Source organism: Saccopteryx leptura, chromosome 3 (genome assembly GCF_036850995.1).
Source record: "Saccopteryx leptura isolate mSacLep1 chromosome 3, mSacLep1_pri_phased_curated, whole genome shotgun sequence".
In the NCBI taxonomy this organism is placed as follows: Eukaryota; Metazoa; Chordata; class Mammalia; order Chiroptera; family Emballonuridae; genus Saccopteryx; species Saccopteryx leptura.
Window position 1 is genome coordinate 118,451,464 of NC_089505.1, and position 14,779 is coordinate 118,466,242.

At 47.3% G+C, this 14,779-nt stretch overlaps 1 protein-coding gene across 2 annotated transcripts in view; it reads right to left on the reverse strand.

The window, feature by feature from the left end:
- The window catches only part of ERI3 (ERI1 exoribonuclease family member 3), a 130,527-nt gene that overhangs the window by 77,714 nt on the left and 38,034 nt on the right, over positions 1-14,779 (reverse strand). For both annotated transcript variants that reach the window (XM_066376102.1, XM_066376101.1), the window contains exons 5-6: positions 13,127-13,186; positions 7,549-7,640 (exon numbers count right to left, since the gene is read on the reverse strand). In XM_066376102.1, the coding sequence (XP_066232199.1) occupies positions 7,549-7,640; positions 13,127-13,186 (152 nt within the window). The remainder of the gene's footprint in view (positions 1-7,548; positions 7,641-13,126; positions 13,187-14,779) is intronic.

Genomic DNA, 14,779 nt, shown 5'->3' on the forward strand with positions numbered 1-14,779 from the left:
AGGGAGTTCTTACTCAAGCCCTTTCCCCCAGCAGGCTGCTAATCAAAGGTGATAAGGCTCAGTGCTGGGGCCGTCTGGCACTGCCATGGGCAAGGGACAAGGGGCAAGGCTCCCGTAGGCTTAGTGAAGACATAATAAGATGACCTGATGTTTTCAAACATACTAAGGGACAGAGGTGACCAAAGCAATACTGGCAGTAGTTTTCTTAAAACAAATCTTGAGGATCCATTCATTTGCAGCTCTGCAAGGAGGCTCTCAGACAGCCCCAAATCGTCCCCCACCATACCTCCTGGCCAACCATGCCCCCAACATCAAAATGAATAGTCCAGACCTCCACCACCAGACCAGGTACCAGCAGCCACAATGTCAGAGAATATCCCAAGGCCGTCACTCAGTGCAAACAAAGGAGAGGAGGAAGGGCATTCCTGCCAGTCACAAAGCCATGGGCATGAAGGAAGACAGAAGCAGATGGTCAGATGGCAAAGTGCTTCAACACACGGGCTCTAGAGTCAGAATGCTGAGGTTCAAATCCTTGTCCTGCTATAAACTAGTCGGGTGCCCTTTATAAATAATTTACCTTTCTGGACTCTGGTTTTGTTATTTGTTATTTAAATAAAAATTATAATAACAAGGTAGTTAAAAAAACATGTCATAGGATTATGGTAAAGGTTAAATGAGATAATATGTAAACAGCAGAGGAGGACCCCTGTTATGTAAAACTTACTCAATGCCAGCTATCTTTATGTGCCTAAAGGCACAACTTCCTCAGAGAAATCCCTTCACAATATTCCTACAACCAAACCCTTTCTCCATGGCCCAGACCTGTGGGTCATCTCAGCAGTGGCCACCATGGAAGGGGCAATGAGCAATGCTGGCAGTGAGAAAATCCAGGAGCTTCCTGGCATTAGCAGCACAGTTCTCTAGCCCCATACACTCTGGCAGGTACAGGAAGGCCCAATGTTTCATCTTCTGTTCCATTCTCCCTGAATCTACCCACTATCCATTCTCTTTCAGGGATTCCATGGGCCTGCTCCATTACTTGGAGAATCATTTATCCAACACATATTTATTTACTTTTTTTTTTTTTTTTTTTGGTATTTTTCTGAAGTTGGAAACAGGGAGGCAGTCAGACAGACTCCCGCATGCGCCCGACCGGGATCCACCCGGCATGCCCACCAGGGGGCGATGCTCTGCCCATCCGGGGCGTCGCTCTGCTGCGACCAGAGCCACTCTAGCGCCTGGGGCAGAGGCCACAGAGCCATCCCCAGCGCCCGGGCCATCTTTTGCTCCAATGGAGCCTCGGCTGCGGAGGGGAAGAGAGAGACAGAGAGGAAGGAGAGGGGGAGGGGTGGAGAAGCAGATGGGCGCCTCTCCTGTGTGCCCTGGCCAGGAATCGAACCCGGGACTTCCGCACACCAGACCGACGCTCTACCACTGAGCCTACCGGCCAGGGCTTTATTTACTTATTTTAAGTGAGAGGAGGAGAGATAGTGAAACAGTCTCCCATATGCGCTCCAGCCAGGATCCACCCAGCAACCCCGGTTGGGGCCAAATGCTCGAATACCAAGTTATTTTCAGCACCTGAGGCTGACACGCTTAACCGAGCTATCCTCAGCACCCAAGGGCCACACTCAAACAAATGAAGCCACCATCTGTGGGAGGGGAAGAAGGAGAGAAGGGTGAGAAGGAGGGAGAGAGAATCAGATGGTAACATTTCCTGTGTGCCCTGACCAGGAACTAAACCTGGGATGTTCATATGCCAGCCAGGCCAACACTCTATCCCAGGGGTTGGGAACCTTTTTGGCTGAGAGAGCCATGAACGCCACATATTTTAAAATGTGATTCCGTGAGAGCCATACAACGTCCCGTGTACTTTATCCAATAAAAATTTGGTGTTGTCCCAGAGGACAGCTGTGATTGGCTCCAGCCACCTGCAACCATGAACATGAGCAGTAGGAAATGAATTGTAATACATGAGAATGTTTTATATTTTTCACGTTATTTTTTTATTATTATTAAAGATTTGTCTGCAAGCCAGGTACAGCCATCAAAAGAGCCACATCTGGTTCCTGACCCCTGCTCTATCCAATGAGCCACTACCGGCAAGGGTCAACAAATATTTACTGAACAACTACTACTTGTCCAGCATTGTTCTAGAGTTACAATGGTACTCATAATCTCATGAAAAAAACAGACAAGTAGAGGCAGCTCCAATACAACTTCATGTACGGATAAGTACATGTGCTCCATGTGCTTTATCTCAAAAGGCACCCAGAAAAAGACTGTCAGAGGGATCCTTAAGAATTGACCAGCTAGAACATCTAGTTGGGGGTGGGGGTTGCATAGACAGTATTGAGAGAGAGAGATGAGGCTACAATCTTGAAAGCCTCAATAAACAGTGTGACTTTGTGGCAAAGGAAACCCTTGACAGGATTTAAGCATAGGTGTGACATAATCTGCTGCAATTAGGAAAATGGAATAGAAGCAGCAAAACTAGAGTCAAAAAATACTGGTTTGCCCTGGCTGGATAGCTCAGTTGGTTAGACCATCATCCTGAGGTACATAGGTTGCAGGTGTGATTCCCCATTGGGGCACATACAGGAACAGCTCGATCTTTCTCTTTCTCTCTCTCCCTCAATTCTTCTCTTGCTGAAATCAATAAATAAAAATAGACTAATTAGGAGACTTTTGTAATAATCCACAAACAATACTGTGACCACAAAGAATACTATGACCAGCCTCAGCTGGTTGGCTCAGTGGAAGAGTGTCGGCCTATGTGTGGATGTCCTGGGTTTGATTCCCAGTCAGGGCACCCAGGAGAAGCAACCATCTGCTTCTCATTCCTTTCCTTACCCTCTCTCATCTCTCTCTCTCTTCTCCCCTCCCACAGCCATGGCTTAATTGGTTTGAGCCCAGGGTGCTGAGGATGGCTCCGTGAAGCCTCCACCTCAGACACTAAAAATAGCTCAGGTGTGAGCATGGCCCCAGATAGGCAGAGCATCGGCCCCAGATGGCGGGTGCCGGGTGGATCCCGGTTGGGGCACATGCGGAAGTCTGTCTCTCTATCTCCCCTCCTCTCACCTGGAAAAGAAATAAATAAAAAAGAATACTGTGACCTTAACTAAAGCCAGTGGAAATGGGGATGGAAAAAAGGCAGTTACTCTGAGAAAGCTCTGGGAGTAAGACTCAACAGGATTTGGCAATTAATTGGTTAAGGCTAGAGAAAGGAATCAAGGGTGATTCTTAGGTTTCTGACAGATCTACTAAGTAGATAGTACCAGTCCTCATCTGAGGGAATGTTGGCAGTCTAGTGTTGAGAGAAAGATAACCAATCCCTGAGCTTTAAGGGGATAACAGATATCTAGGTGAGGATAGAGAATAGGGAGCTGGATATGAAGGCTTGGAGTTCAGACGGCAGATGCTTCAGTGGGGTCTCTGCTGCTATGTCAGTTTCCAACTCTCGGCTACAGAAAAAAATTACAAGACATCAACATACAGAGGATAGCTGAAGCTACTGCAAAAGATGAGATCACTCTGGTAAGTGCGAGTGTGCAAAATAAAAGGAAAAGACAACTGGGAGAGAGATAAAAGAAACGTTGATATTCAATAAACACAAAATTTAAGAAAAAAGGAAAGAAGCATCCATAAGTCACTGAAGAAATAGCTAGAGGAAAAGGAGACGTAGAAAAGTAAAGATAAAGAGCATTTCAAGAAGGATGAAATGGTCAACTTAAATGATGCCAAGAGGTCCCAGCCTCCCATCTATATCCTATAACCACCCCCTACACACACAGGATAGTCACTACCCCGCAGTTCTCTCCCAAGTGTGTGGTTCCATCACGATAGGACTTCACTACAGGTGACTGCAGCTCTTCAATCGTCTTGGCCGCTTGAATGCAGGTCTGAGGGTACCCTCAATAATCCTCACTGAGTACATGTCCCCCAAATAAAACTGAGTAGAATAATCTGAGCAAGTATCTTCTGATCTCCAGACTTTCTAAAACCTGAAATGTTTCAGGTCTACCAGATCCACCAACAGAGCTGTGAAGTATGCATATCTCATTAGGAATGGAGCCCAGCATTTACACATTCAACCTCCAATGGAAGGAAACTATTCTAAGCTGAGGCTGAGCTAGATGAGGGTCCTGGCAACAGACTCTGAGCAGGCCCTAGATCTTGCTTCAGCAAAGCAGAGTCTGAGTATCCTGATCTTCTCCAAAGGTCCTCTTCCAGACTGCACTGAGGGCCAGGCCTTCCCTCATGTCAGCTCTTCCCTACCCCCCTCCATTTCCACCACCACCCCTATCTTTCTCTCCCTGATCTGCCCCTCTTCTCAGACCCACAGGCCACTGGGAAATACTCTGGTCTAGTTTCTTGGCCACTCTGCGCTGTTCAGCGGTGAACCCAGATCTTCAAGCTGTCAGTTAAAATCTGAGTTCCTCAAGGGTAGTACCTGTGCAGGTGTCACCCTCACTCTGCACCAGCCCTACCCTCCCACCATGCCAAAGATGGAACCCCTTTATAGAGACATTCCTGCCTGCCTGTGTAAGAAGGGAGAGAGAAAACTGGTGAAAGAACACTAAGCCCTATGGGGAGATTCAGGAACACCAGGCAAGGCAAGGCAAAGATAGGGCAGGTAGGGAAGGCAAGCTGACCAAGGGCTGATGCCAGAACAAGTGTCCTATCTAAAACATGCTTAGAAAAAAAATTAAATTTGCACTTCCCAAATTAAAACCCACCTAAACAGAATCTGTAACTGTAGCATCAAAGCCCACATAGACCTGGAGTATCAGCTCATCCAGTTTTGACAAAAGATGGACACAAAATGATTTTGTCAGGATGGGAGCAGATTTCTTTTCTCCAGTGGGATTTCTGCTGCCACTTCAGTTCCCATTTCTCAGTGCTTCACTAATCAGGCCCTTTCCAACCAAAGTGATGTGAAGCTGGCTGGGGAAGACGGGGCTAGGGGAGAGGAAGGACAGCACGAGGAGCCATGGCTCTGGGAGACTAGAGTGAAAAACGAAAATTTGCTGAATTCTTGGACTTAGTTAAATCTGAAAATGGGTGTCAAAATAAGAAGTAAGCCATACACTAACAAGTTGTGGTTGTCAGGTTAACACCACCCTTGTCAGGCTCATCATCAGCCTTTACCAGACGCATAACAAGGTGAGGGCTCTGCCGAGAGCCATCTGACGAGAGGTTCCAGGAACACCGATAAGCTGTGCGCTGTCACGCAGCACTACTTAGGTTTCCTCTCCGGCTGTTTTTATTTTGTTACACATTTAATTAAGAGCCTTCCCAGCAGTTATGCGGAGTCCTGCTTCTAAAAGGCAGCCACGGAGCTGTCCTCCCCCCAGTGCCTGCCACCTGACATCTGCTTCCTCTGAACACTCTTGCAGAGCCTCCCTGGCTTTCCCAATCCAAACCAGACCAGTGTCCAAAGTCTGCCCAACCCCTTTTGTCTTTCTGGAAGCTAGGTGGTCTTAGAATTCAATTCGATCTAGCTATGAGTCCTTACCAATTTGAGCCTCAGTTTTTAATTTTGTTTTGTTTTTTTCAGTGATAAAAGGGATACAACCTCCTACCACAGACGAAAGGAGGAGTGAATAACATATGCTATGTGTTCATTAAAATTTGGTTTCCTTTCATATATGCTTAGATTCAACAACCCAGTTCCTCCTCTTGATCACATGGCTTCTTGTGAAGATACAGAACAGCCTTCTGAGTCACCAAAATCTGGCAGGGTCCACCATGACAATGGCTGAATTGGTGCTGCAGGCCAGCACAGGGCAGGCTCCAAGCTTAGGAGGTCCAGCCACAAGCTTCCAACCTCATGCCCAGGAAAACAGTCATAGGCACCTATAGATGGGGCAAAAGTAGGCTTACAGTTGTTCATATGGAAAATCATACAATAATAAGTAAATACAATAATAAACTGTTTCGTGTACTCACAAATGTAAACCACCTTTTGTCCTGACCTTGTGTATGTACATGCCAATCACAGTTAACACAAATGAATCTGAAATGCATGTGTTTATGAAATGAAAAAGCCAAAAACTGAAAACCACTAGAAGAGTGGGAGTCCTGGGAGGCTATCTGGAGGAACGTCTGGCCTGGACCAGGGTAGCCTAGGAACTCAGGGTATCACTCTGCACCCTGTCCCACCCCGAATAGCTTCTCCTATGCTGTGGAGCTCCACATAAGTTCCTTCTCTGCTTCAAGTGCTCAAAGCTGCCCAGGACGCCAAACAAGAATAGCCTTCCTCCTTCTAACTCTCTCATGGAACCCTGTTCTGATTCCTATCAGCCCAGCCTATATAATTTCCCTGACAAACGAGTGTCATCTGGGAGCAGAGATCCTCTGGAGCTCCGGGAGCTGTGTGTGCAAACCTGGACGTGTGTAGTCAGTGCAGGAGATGAGGTGTGTGGGTGTTTATGTGACCTGGGCTTGTTCTTCCTCCTGTCTCACCTACAGAGTCGGTGTCCGATTGCAGGCCTGATACCCATGCAGCTGGGTGCATAACTTCGCCTCAATGCCCAGAATCCAAAAAGCATAACAAGGGCCTTGGTGAGAAGATAATGCCTAATTTGGTAGGAAATGTCACTCCAGAACCACTACTCTCAACACCCCACCCTATCCTCAAAAGCACAGATGTGCACGCGCACTCACACACATACACACACAGCTTGCTGCCACCTTCAGTCACAAAGAACATAGAGTTATCGATTCTATCAATCCTCAGCAAACAATACCCCCACCCCCACTACCCTACTTCAGCTCCCTGGGGGCTGTCTGAAGCCAGGTATCTATGAGGATAGACAAGAGGCAGAAGTGTCAACCTAGCAAAGGAACCAGTTTAGTCTTTCAGGATCAGTTAACAAAGGAGAAAAGGCATTGGGGACAAAGAAGAACAGAGGAGGCTGGTGACTCAGGCTGCTTCCTAAAAGCAGCCCTCTCTCATCCCACCACTGGGCCCTCAGGTGGACTATCGCGGACTGTATCCCAGATAAGAGGACAGCACAGTATAATGGTGGAGAGAAAGGACCCTGCAGCCAGGCTGCCTGGGTTTGAATCCTGACTCTGTGTGTTCTTAAGCAAGTTACTTAACTTCTTTGTACCCTAATCTTCGTATCTATAAAATAGAAATAATAAGAGTACCTCTGATTATAAAATGAGTTACTATTTATAATGTACTTAAAATAATAAACATTATGCAGCTGGTTAAAACACACAGACCCTCTTTTAATTCCTTCCTTCCAGAGCAATGACACGTAGCCCTGCAACTGAAGGGCTGTCCTCAGCAGTGAGACCTGGAAAAGGCAGGAAGTCCCCAACAACAGCAGTCCCAGTAGAGTCCTTGATCTGTCCACCCCTGTTCCAGAGGCAGCAGTCAGGGATTCCAGCCCTCTGCTCCTCCAGGCAGCCCCCAAATCCAGGGACTCCCTGACCCAGCTGCCCTGTAGGCTTGGGTATTTAAGTCTGTAAAAGGCAAGAACTGGTCCCACAGATTCCAAGCCCTGCCAGCAAAACAGCCCTTCTCATACTCACATGACTTTTAAGTCCCAGTCTCCACAGGTGACAAAAATTGACTTGACGTTTGGATCTAAGAGGCCTTCCTTTGCCATCCACTCATCGACCCTCTGAAAAGTACACAACAAGAACAGATGAGATTTTCCTTTTTTTTTTCCCTGAGTCTGTGAAGAGCCACAACAGTAAAACGCAGATAAGCTGCTTGTAATCAGAGCAGAAGAAAACTGTAACCTTATCCAGCCGTCTGCCCTCTGGGCTCTCAGTCTTGGCTCAGAACTACGGAAGCACTTGCAGTACAATTCCTGCAGAAAGATCCCACAAGCCCAGGTGTTAGGGAGGAGGAAACCCCTCCACACCCCTTTTACCTGGCAGCCTGCCCCAGATAGGATAAGGACAGATCCCAGTAAGTCAGTACAAATACCTATGGTTCTCAAAGGCACAGCCCAGCATAGACATAGGCTGTCCTAGGCCATGAGAACAGGCTGGATCCCCAAGCAGGGACTACAGTCCAGTTCCATCATTTACTTCTTCATTTTACTCTTCCACCAAATGTTTATTAACCAAACTTAGCTCTCCTCTGCTGGTTGAGGATTCAAATTCAGTGGATTCTTTTGAAGGCTGAGCTCAACCTAGACAGGGAAAGAAATTGCTCCTAAACACATTTTAAGTCTCTTTCTCCATCCCTTTGATGGGTTTTTTGTTTTGTTTTGTTTGTATTTTTCCTGAAGCTGGAAACGGGGAGAGACAGTCAGACAGACTCTCGCATGCGCCCGACCGGTGGACCGGGATCCACCCGCACGCCCACCAGGGGCGACGCTCTGCCCACCAGGGGGCGATGCTCTGCCCCTCCGGGGCGTAGCTCTGCCACGACCAGAGCCACTCTAGCGCCTGGGGCAGAGGCCAAGGAGCCATCCCCAGCGCCCGGGCCATCTTTGCTCCAATGGAGCCTTGGCTGCGGGAGGGGAAGAGAGAGACAGAGAGGAAGGAGGAGGAGGGGTGGAGAAGCAAATGGGCGCTTCTCCTATGTGCCCTGGCCGGGAATCGAACCCGGGTCCCCCCGCACGCCAGGCCGACGCTCTACCGCTGAGCCAACCAGCCAGGGTCTCTTTGATGGGTTTTATTATTTGCATTCACACTAGAAGTGTGAATTATACAAATACTAAAATCAGTATATAATGACAGAATTATCATAAAGAATTCATGAAGCATCACCTATTTTTCAGACATCCCCAGGCATGGAGTAGGCGTACAGCAGATCATACCACTGCTCCACTCACATGGAGGATCATTTGTAAAGACTATATGGCACAGAAGTTAGAAGTGCAGGATTGAAAGTCAGACACAACTGGGTTCTAACCTTGGCTCTTTAATATCCTGGCTGTGTCACTTATGGGAAGTCATTTAAAAGTCATTTAACACCTCTGAACTTCAGTTTCCTTCATCTATAAAATGAGGTAGTATGACTAACCTTTCAGGTTGTTTTGAGAATTAAATGCAATAATGTATTTAAGTGCCTACCACAAAATAGACAGGAGGCTGAGAAGTGGGAAAAGGCAGATCATCATAATATAATATAAAGATGCAGCAATAAAGAAGTGATCAGAATGCTATAGGACCAAAAGGAGGAAGTGGCCAGCTCTACCATTTCCAGGAAAAGGAGTCAGAAAGGCTTCATAAAGAAGATAAAATGCTATTATGTTGAGTGAAATAAGCCAGGCAGAGAAAGAAAAATATTATATGACTTCACTCATTTGAGGAATCCAAGGAATAATGTGAACTGAGGAACGGAACTAAAACAGAGGAGGGATCAAAGGGACCAGAGGAAAAGAAGACAGAGGAAAAGGGGATGATAGGATGGGATAAACCTGAAGGGAAGGGGGGAGGGCACTGCAGGGAGGAAGGCAAGGGAAATGTTGAGGGGAATAGGAGGGAAGTGGGGATGCATTCGGGGTGACCCTAGAATCTATGTAAACACAAATAAATAAATAAATAGATAGATAGATAGATAGATAGATAGATAGATAGATAGATAGAAGATAAATGAATTAAGGGCTTGGGGGTTGGGTTTACTTGACAGGGTGGAACAGAGGAAAGCATATTACGAGCAGAAGCACAGGCCCAATCATTCTGTATTTGAGAAGCAATTATCTGTTTAATGTCTGCCTTCCCCACCAAACTATAACCACCATGAAGGCAGGTACTCTTATCTGTCTTATTCACTGTGTTAATCTCTAACCCAGCACAGCATCTTCTCAATAGATATTTGCAACTGATTGAAATGTGAGTAGGGAGTAATGTGACCACAGTCCACAGTGTATAGAAAAGAGGAAGAGAAACTAAGGCTGGAGACTAGGTTAGGCCAGACTGTGAAGGGCTTTTTGTGCCCCGCAGGTAACGAAGGGCCAATGGGAATGTTGAAGTGAGATTACTTCTGGCAGGTGTAGGTTGGCTCCCTGAACATCTCAGAGATGCTGGAAGGCTGGCCCGTGTTAAAGCAGTCCTTGAGTAGGGCCAAGGATCCTGTCTAGTTCCATGGCTACGGCAGTTCAATCTCGCAAAACATCAGAGCTGCTGCCCAGTGCCAGATTATGCAGATCCTCTTCATAATCAGTATACCAGAGAATCCTTCTCAGCCCAAAGGTCTCCCCAGTAGCTAAATTCTAGACCTTCCAATGCTGAATGGTTTGTTTCTCTAATCACTTTGGTCCAATCCTTTGCACAGACAGACAGATACACAAACACACACACACACCCTTTCCCCAAGGTCACCCAACGTTCTGGGTCACCGGCCTTAAATCCCCAAGTAAGTGCCCCATGTGCATGGGGGCGGGGGTGGCTCCCCAATGCCCCAACTCCTGCATAGTGGTCCTGGAAAAGACAGGAGGTTAGGACAGAACTGTCAGGAGGCAATACCCAGACAGACCAGGCTTTCACCATAAGAAACACTTGACACTCACTACGGTTCTTGGAAGCTTAGGGCCTAGGCCATTCACTCATGCAGCAGATATTTAGTGGGCACCTTCTACTGTGAACCTGCTCAGAAAGTGATACCATGTTTGGAATTAGGCTTGTCCTTTTCCTTTCCTCTCAGTTTGAATGGATAAAGGGTTGGAGGAACCACCAATAATCCTAATCTTCTGAGCCAGCCCTGCTCAGCCCCAGCTACTAAAGGTTTAGAGAAGCCCAGCTTGAGCCTACTTAGAACAAATGAGTCAGACAGATAGATGGATGGGTCGATGCGTAGATTATGGATGGATAAATAGATGGCTGGATGGGTGGGAGATGAATGTGTGGATGGCTAATAGGAGGGACGGAGGGAGGGAAGGAGGGAGGGAGGGAGGGAGGGAGGGACAGTGAAAGGGAGGGATAAATAGGTTTTCAGGTGCCTAGAAAGTCCATCCATTGACCCTGTTTTGGGATGAAGGAATGACCACCATTCACTCCTATATCCTCTCTCTGTGACGGTCCTAATGGCTCCAGACTGGACAAGGGAGATGTGTGGGGATGGCCAGCCAAAGGAGCTAAGGAAAAAGAATTTTTTTAAAAAGAACAAATGAATCAGGCACACACCTAGCTAGCCACCTGGCTCAGGGCCTTGGTTAGGACAAAAAGCTAGCTCTTTAGCTCTATAACCAACTTAGGGTGAGACAAAGCAGAGCCTCATCTGGTCTCATCTTGCCAAAGAGTCCCCATTCGGGTGATGCCAGAAATCTTCCCTCTTCCTACAAAGAATGCTGAAGAAGTAGAATGAGCCTCCTGGGCAAAACTCGGAACCTTCTGAGCATTTTTCTTCAGAGCCGGCCAGGGGTCCACAGGAGGGTGCCTTCTGAAGACTACATCTCTCTCCCCCTCAACTGGCACCTCTGAGCAAAACAAACTCATAACCACCACCCCCAGCCAAGGTTTAGTGCTAGCCCAAAACAAGCATCTTCCTCCCAGGACCCCAAACAGAGACACTGCATAGGGACAAGGTATCTATCTTATAGCCTCCCTCAGGAGCCAGGTCCCATCTAGGTCAGTGGGGTTGGGAGACATCTCAGAGCTCATCTTATCTTTCTCCCAATCTATTTCAGATACCCTAACCCTGCCCCTGCCCAGAGCCCGACTGGGCAGAGCCTGGGTTTGCACACTGTCAGGGACAGGACGCACACTCTGCCACTGGGTGAGCCTACACCAGTTTCTCTGGCCCTGGCTCCATCTTGATGAGCCCCAGGAAATTCAGTCTGTGCTTCTCTCCACTGTGGGACAGGCCCTATTGGCTAAACAAACAGCTCTTCCTCCTTCTCCTGGCCACCACCCTCCTTCCTCTAAGCCAGTGGTAGTCAACCTGGTCCCTACTGCCCATTAGGGGGCATTCCAGCTTTCATGGTGGGCAGTAGTGGAGCAACCAAAGTATAAATAAAAAGATAGATTTAACTATAGTAAGTTGTTTCATAAAGATTTATTCTGCCAAACTTAGCGAAACTCCAACATAAAGTACTTGGTAAGTAACTATTATTATATGCTTTAACTTGCTGTAACTCTGCTTTATAAATTTTATAAAGTAAAGTTACTTCCCTACTTTATAAATCACCATTACTGTGGAATCGGTGGGCGGTTGGAAAATTTTACTATTAACAGAGATACAAAAGTGGGCGGTAGGTATAAAAAGGTTGACTGCCCCTGCTCTAAGCTAACTACCTCCGATGCAGATGTGCGCTGTCCTTCCCCAGATACTCTGCTCCTCCTGTGTTTTCACAAGGGCTGAGTTTTGGGTGTACTGGTCTTTGAGATAAATAAAGCACCTAAGGAGATCCACAGGCCTTTTCTCCCGCCACTAAGTGGGAGGGGGGGCCTGAAAGAGGGGTCTTCTCCCTCTCTGAAAACCCCCAGGCAGAGGGGGCTGGGAGACAAGCTGAGGCAGAGCACTGCCCTTCCTCACTCCCTTAGGCTGGAGCACAAGAAGCTGCATCTTAACCTTTTCCAGCTCCCTCAGGAGAACATCCTAGAAGTGTGGTCTCTGCCAAGGGTTCTAAAGCCTTTAATTTGATTTCCCTCACACAGGCAATTGTTGTAATTATTCTGATTAGGAATCATTACCCAGTACAGGCACTGCACCCGACAGGCACAACGCGTCCAGCGGCAAGCTGCAGTGGGGCAGGCAGGCCCGCCGCACCTCCTAGAGGAGCTGACAGCAAACAAAAGCCATCGATGGGGAGTTCTGGGTGAGTTAATGAAGTGCTCACATGCCACAAGAAGCCAACACTAAAGCTAAACAAAAACACCTCTAGTCCCCGGGGCCAGTCCCACAGTGCCGCAGCACAGCTCCCCTACTCCCCAGCCTGCCCAGGACTGGCCAGCGCAGGAAGGGGTGGGGGCCTTCCACACCCCTCCTGGCAGCACTCGGACATCTTGTCAGTAACCCTGATGGGAACAGCTGGAGATGACAGATCAATGGTTCAATACTCTCAACAGCATGTCACTGATGTGACAGCAAATGTTATTCTAATCAAGCCATAATCATAGTCAAATTACACAGCGACATTCTCAGGAGGGGAGGGAGAGAAAAGCAGCAGGAAGGGGTCAAAGGTCAGGAATTAAAGGTCACTCAACCTACCTCCAGCACTTGCTGCAGGCTTGGCTGACCATCCACCATGGCTTGAATAATCCCGGTGAGCTGAAAGAAAAAATAAAGACCAATGGATGGCAAACTCGAAGCTGGACTGAATCCTTCCCTTTCTGTCATTCTCCTTCTACTATAAAGAGCTCTGACCTGCACTGCTTTTGGCTGAGAACCTGACAGAAGCCTTGGGAACCAAGTCCCAGGACACACTGTAAACTTCCCAACAACACCCTGCCCCAAAATAGGGATACACATCTATGTGCTGATCACAGGGTATGTCTCAGACCTGTTCCAGCTTTCATTTGGGAAAAATAATAAGATTTTATGTCTTGTGTGTTCAACAGGCTCAATTACTCCCTACAAATTACAATCTAAAGTAAATTCACCTCCAAACTTCCCAGAGGGTCCTGTCGGACTCAGAGAAAAATCACACAGGACAGGCACACTTGGTTTCTAGTGCACCCCTTCTCTGGGCCTCCAGATCCAGCACTTCCCCCTCTAATGCCAGTGAAGGAAGGGCCAGGGGACTCCCACAGGCATCCACCCTTCACCCAGCATACCTGGGCCCTCAATACCAACCAGCCAAGCAGGAAATAGGCACCTTAACCGATGGCGAAACTCAGGCTAAAAGGTCTAATGTGCAAACCTGGTCTAGAGAATTTCTGACTCACAGGCCTATGTTCCACCCAGGTCAGGCTTAGGTTGAAACAAGCTTGTTGCTTTGTTTTGTTTTGAAGTGAAAATATCCCTCAAGCTCAGACTAGAACAGACTGCCCTGAGGATATGAGGCAGGAGGTGCTGTCCACAAAACTGAAGTCAGCTGAAAACCGCCATGCCCACTGCGCCCTGTCTACATCCAGACAGAGAGTATCATCGAAGGCTTGCTTGGAAACTTCTATTTTTTTAAGTGTTCGGGGGGTGTTGGATTAAACTCCAATTAAACTATAATTACATTTAATGAATACCAAATACACAACTCACAGAAACCGCTGGCACTAAGAGGGAAGGTTATTTTCATAGCGACTTACATGGAATGGTAATACACACCTTTTAGGGAAGAAATTTTCATTTTAAGAACGCTGAGTTCCTCTAGGTGGGTTTCTGTAGTTCATCAAGTCATTATTAGGTGGTATTTTAAGGAAGTGTAAGGACACAGCCACTCTATTTTATATTCCAGAAACTGTTTTTATATTAATCTGTATTTTAATTGGGTAACAGCTGCTGCCTACAGACTTCCCATGGTCTAAAAGGAAAATAAATTAGAAAGATTAACTACACTGTTGTTTCACAAGGCTTTAACCCACAGCATGCCCACCCAGCTGGCACCTCCACACCCTTTCCTTGCTTGGGAGACCAAAGAACTGCCCAGCAGAGGGAGGGCCTGAGCCAAAGAGAAGAAAAGATTATCTACTGAGGGCTGGGGGAGAGGGGTGGAGGAGGAGATGAGCTCTGGGTCAGCAGCTTTAATCTTGGAGTGCTAAAACTCCTTTTATTTAGTCAACAACTATTCATGGAGAGCCTACAACGTGCTGGGCCCCATTCTAGGAACTTGGGAGCCAGCAGTGAAGAAACACATGAAGACTTCACTGAATGTGTTCTCAGCAGGCCTCTTGTGTCCCGCCCCACTAGCACCCAGAGCCTGAACAC